Source organism: Plectropomus leopardus, chromosome 18 (genome assembly GCF_026936395.1).
Source record: "Plectropomus leopardus strain MGB_pleo_1.0 chromosome 18, ASM2693639v1, whole genome shotgun sequence".
In the NCBI taxonomy this organism is placed as follows: Eukaryota; Metazoa; Chordata; class Actinopteri; order Perciformes; family Serranidae; genus Plectropomus; species Plectropomus leopardus.
The window spans coordinates 1,992,719-1,998,126 of record NC_142193.1 but is presented as its reverse complement, the minus strand read 5'-3'; the positions used below and the strand labels follow the sequence as shown (position 1 = coordinate 1,998,126).

Genomic DNA, 5,408 nt, shown 5'->3' with positions numbered 1-5,408 from the left:
CTGTGGAGTTTTTGTGTGTAATTTTATTATGGTGAAACGTGGAGATTTTCATGGTATTACTGAGAAAAATTATTATTGAATGCCGTGTGCTATCTTTATTTAATAATGGCTGTCCAATAGGCCACGAAGAACTGAATATCTAAATAATACACAATTATAAAATAAGAACAGCTCTAAGACATTCTGATAACCCTGCAACTATAAAGCTACTGTAGTCTCACATTTTGCAGAAAATATTAACAACAACAATAATAATAACAATAATAATTATTATTATTATTTGTATTGTTATTAATTTTGTTATTAATTTTTTTATTGTTAAAGGCATAATAATAATAATAATAATAAGAAGAAGAAGAGTAAGAAGACCTTATAGGAAAATTACAAAATGTAAAAGAGAAGGGCCGTGAAAAAATTTGAAATAAGTTTAGTTTTGTTTGCAAATTTTTCGTTTCTAAGTAATTAGTACCATAACTACATTAAAATTGGCCTAAGAAATTGGTTAAAAGGCCCCTCTTACCCCTTAAAGCTGCAGAAAGTCTGCAACTGCACTAGGATTTGTTTCTGAACGCAGAGTGAGTGACTATGTACACTACTGGAGCACCAGTGTGCACTGTCATGTCTTTCCCTACGGGAAATCAGGGTTCACTCAAAGAAAGAGAGAAAGACGGGGGTCCTGTTATCCTGCCATATTATAATTGCACCAATCCGTGGTTCCAGTCAAGCCAGGGAACCTTGGCTGCATGTCATCTCCGTCTCTCTTGTCACCTCTCTGTCCACCTTTAACCCTTTGAAACCTGAGCAAATTGGCTTGATTTGTTTTTTTTCCCTTTTTTTTCAAAAACATGGGAGGGGGATGAGCAATTTAACTAGAAATGGCTCCAAAAATTCACTTTAATAATTAATTTAATTTTATACTATTATACTTTATAATAAGCAACAGGGGAAAAGGGAGTTAAGTAAAGCATAAAAAGGAAAGAAAAAATGACCTAAAGAAAGTGCTGAAGAAAATAATTTGAAAATTGGAGAATTTTAAATATGTAATTCAGAGAAATATATATATATATATATATATATATATATATATATATATATATATATATATATATATATATATATATATATATTTCCCCTCATTTTTTATCAAATTTAATGACCCCCTACATTTAATTTGCTGACCATTTCCTTGTCACCTTTCACTTATTGCAGTTTGTAAGGCATTTCGTGCTAAGTTTTTTTTTAAAGAAATCAAACCAATTTTCTCAGGTTTCAGAGGTTAAAATAGTTGTGAACATCAGAATGCAACACAGGAGAACAGATGTTGATGAAGGCATTAAAGGGCTAAATAAGGTTAAAAAATGGCCAATAACTATTTAAAGGATTAAATGTTTGTGGAAGGCACCTGAAAGCCACACAAGAAAAATGATGTCACTCCAGCTTTCAAAGGGTCAAACCTTTTACTCAGAGTAGACACCAAATGAAACAGCAGGGTGAGCTGAACTCACACAGAGAGCAGCAGTGCAGATGGTCATCCTCCCGCCAGTGGGTGGCAGTAGGTCCTGAGAAAAAGAGCTAAACATAGAAACACTTATGATACAGAAATAGAAACGGATCTCATTTAATATTAAAAGCTGGCCAAATATTATACTCAAATATAATATAACTTTACTTTATAAACGTATTCATAAGTGGGCTTTAGATTTGCCATTGCGTCTGCTTTTCTGTTGGTTTAATGATAAAGTAATTTCCTTCTTTTTGGCGTTCAGTTCTTGAAATATTAAACATATTTACTATTTATAAGTGTTGTATGTTTAGGCTCGTTGGAACGTAGTTTTCATCTATATGAAAAGTGATAAAGAGAGTTGCGGATGTTAGATGGAGAGGAAGGGCTTGTCCTCACATGTGATTAGTGGGTGTGTGTTGTCTTTTCCTCTCATTCAGTGCGACGTTTTATTAAAGTTGTAAGATGGCGACGGTGCATTTGAGGATCGGGGACCTAGTGTGGTGAGATAACCTTTAAACACTGTCAAACGCCTCTGCTGCTGCCAAATCATCTCGCACTCCTTACGACTATGTTTTATGAGTTAGTTCAGCGTTAATGATGCATGTCGTTGTTAACCAGACGTGATAAATGCAAGTGTTTTCGTACTCGGTTAGTTGATGGTCAACCCAAACAAATTGCTAGCCAAGCTGACTCAGCCAGCAGCCGTCGTTAGCTAACGTCACTAGCTAACGGAAAACTCACAAAAGATTTGACGGTACACCGAACAAAGGCTTTTTGTCCCCGGGTAGTACGAGTCTTTCTTAATGTCCGTGCTTGCACCGACGCGTTTACGTGTAAAGCTTCACCGAATACTTTCAATTTGCAGCATAGTTGAAATGTTGTGATCTGTGACGAGCTTCGCTAGCACCGTAGCATAAGCGGATATCTGGCTAACTGTCGATAGCTTCACATTTGCTTGTCTTCCGTGTTAACTGTTGCTCTCTCTCTGTTGACTGTCTGTAATTATTTACAGGTTCCTCTTCGAGTCTGAATTTGGGTCAGTAGAACCCAGATAGAAAACTTATTTGTGTCGAGAACAACGTCAAACTGCTCGTCTCGTGTTTGCCTTGTAGCACAGTTTGTATCGCTCATGATGGACTGCAAAGTGACAGGACATACACGAAACTGGGGCTAGTGGCCTTGAAATTTTAGCAACACGCATTGCGAAATCTTGTTAAATTAAAGCTAAAGACGGATTCGGTTTAATTCAATTCAAATTTACATTTGACAGCTGTGTGAATGTGAGGTCCAGTAGTTGATGATACATCTCTCAAAACACAGCAAAATCATGTACCGAGGCAAAAGAGAATATTTTTACTCGGGGTCGACCGATGTGTTTTTCAGGACCGATATCAATTATTAGTAGTTTATATCAATATTTGAAACTGTTATGCATTTACAGTGCAAATGGAAATTTGACTGTCCATATTTAGAATTTAGAATTCAACAAACTCCAACATAAAAGTTCGTTTAAATGCCTTCAGCAAATGTTTAATCTGTTAATACTGAAATGTTCAACACTATAAAGCAAGCTCCCAGCAACTTTTTTTATAAAGTCGAGTTAAAATATAAATTGAAATAGCTTCCTGAGGTTTTCCAAAGTTGCTCCCATGCACACTTAATTTGCACTTTTTAATTAATTTTATTAGCAATCATTATATTAAAATACCTATACAGATAATCGGCAAAATGTCTGTCCCAATAATCGTCCAGGCCAATGATCTGTACATCACTAATTTCTACAATTTTTGGGGGCATAACTACAAACAAAGAGAGACAAAAAGAACAAGTACAACCCTGTCAACACAAACAAAACAATTCGTTTATCATTAACACCTACCACAGCCTGTCTCTCTATGTGAGGTATCAGTCCACTATTACTGTATTATGCTTAAACATGATCTTTTTTTGTCAGTTCTCTGTATTTAGCTCTGTATTGTCCTATAGTTGTCCTGTTCCACTGTGCTGCTGTTCCACATTGCTCAATATTTGCAGTCTTGCAGCAAGAGGGTAGTTTTCGGGTTTTTTATACTGGTGAGTCTCTTGGACAGCTTTAGTTTTGATACAGACACGATATAATTTTCCTCAAAATATTTTTACTTTCCTAGAGTTGCATTGTTTTACTTTTTAAAGTATACCGTGTAATGAAGTTGACAATTATCATACTGAAAGAGACGAAAAAGTCCAGGGCTGTTTACAAAACATTCGGGACATGCAGGCCTAACAACGCCACTGATTCCACACGACTGAAGCCGCTCAGAACGAAATCCTCCACTGTGGAGCCAGTAGCAACTTTTCTTTCAACCTTGGTTGTTGTAGCTGTGTGGTATGACGTCATTATGTTAACAAGTTAAAATGTTGCCAATATCATGGTATGAACACTTCTTATCATATTTAAAATTGTATCGTGATAGTGTAAAAAATATGATATGGTACACCCTTGAAGTGAATGCAGATGTTGGTGATTGGAACTCCGCAGAAGTGCATTTCAAAGCCAGGTCCCTGCTGGTCACAAAATTAGACCTGGGGAATCGCCAGAATTATCTTCATAGAGTGTGTTGTAATGTTTGTCTGTAAGAGCAATAACGATGTATACCAGGCTAAAAGCAGCACTCTTCTTTCAGGGGGAAGCTTGGTCGTTATCCACCATGGCCAGGGAAGGTGAGAAATTGAAACATGCCAAAAGCTGGTTCAAGGCTGAATAGCACAACATGTTTAACACAACATGACAAATGCTGCATTAATGTTGGAACTGTATTTATTCCCATTGCAGGTAGTAAGCCCTCCTAAGGACCTGAAAAAGCCCAGGGGCAAAAAATGCCATTTTGTGAAATTCTTTGGAACTGAAGACCAGTAAGTATGGATGGTGAGGCACCTGTTGTAACTGATCCTTCTCCTACACACGTGTAAGAACTGTGTATGTGTGTGCCTGTACAGTGCCTGGATTAAAGTAGAACAGCTGAAGCCCTACCATGCCCACAAAGAGGAGATGATCAAGATAAACAAAGGAAAGCGCTTCCAGCAGGCGGTGGATGCAGTGGAGGACTTCCTAAAGAAAGCAAAGGGGAAAGAACAGGTGAGGAGATGTCCCATAACACACAGTCCAGCATCTGAGATGTAATTAACACGTCTCGATAGATTGTGCTTTTCTCTCGTCATCAGAAATAACTAATTCCTTTGCTTTTTCTATAGTTTGTACAAACACACATGTGGAACATTCTTGTTTCCAATATGGAAGTTGATAGAATGACTTAGTAACTAATTAGTGAGACTTTTCTCAGTGAGTCCTGCTAGGTCTCACCTTCAGTATCACCATGTGTTCATTGGAGTGGACACATGTACGTCATTCCCACCGCAATTAGTGGGTGCACACGCTTTTTATTAAATGCGGGTAAACTTGCTAAATGTCTGTATTCCTACAGCCACTGAACTTCTGACAGTCTGCCCCTCTGTCAGCTGGCTTGTGTATGTGTGTGCGTTGTCTTGTTGGTGTGTCCGTGCAACGTCACAGACAGGTAACAGAACAGGTAAACAGGTGACAGCGGCAGGAACAGAGATCTTTGAAAACTTTTCAGTGGTTTCTACTCATTATGTATCTCTTTCTAATTAAGTCCCCCTTTCAAACTCAGTGCAGATGTATTTGGATCTGTATTTTAGTGCTGCTTTGGAGGAGATGGACAGTTATTAGTGAGGGCACGTCATTGCATCTCGTTGGTTAAGGAGCTGAAATTACTGCGTTCACCCGGGTGTTGTGTTCCCATCAATGCCAGTCGGAGCCAAAGGTGATAAAAACCTGTGTCTACTGCAGAGTCATTTGACCCGGATGTGAATGCCGATTGTACGCATTCCCATTGCATCAAACAGC

The 5,408-nt window shown here is 37.9% G+C and overlaps 1 protein-coding gene across 2 annotated transcripts in view; it reads left to right on the top strand.

The window, feature by feature from the left end:
• The first annotated feature begins 1,883 nt into the window (after positions 1 to 1,883).
• glyr1 (glyoxylate reductase 1 homolog (Arabidopsis)) overlaps positions 1,884 to 5,408 on the top strand; it is a 28,315-nt gene continuing 24,790 nt past the window's right edge. For both annotated transcript variants that reach the window (XM_042505030.2, XM_042505029.2), the window contains exons 1-4: positions 1,884 to 2,004; positions 4,168 to 4,204; positions 4,317 to 4,396; positions 4,481 to 4,619. In XM_042505030.2, coding sequence (XP_042360964.2) covers positions 1,967 to 2,004; positions 4,168 to 4,204; positions 4,317 to 4,396; positions 4,481 to 4,619 — 294 coding nt within the window. In that variant the 5' untranslated portion in view covers positions 1,884 to 1,966. The remainder of the gene's footprint in view (positions 2,005 to 4,167; positions 4,205 to 4,316; positions 4,397 to 4,480; positions 4,620 to 5,408) is intronic.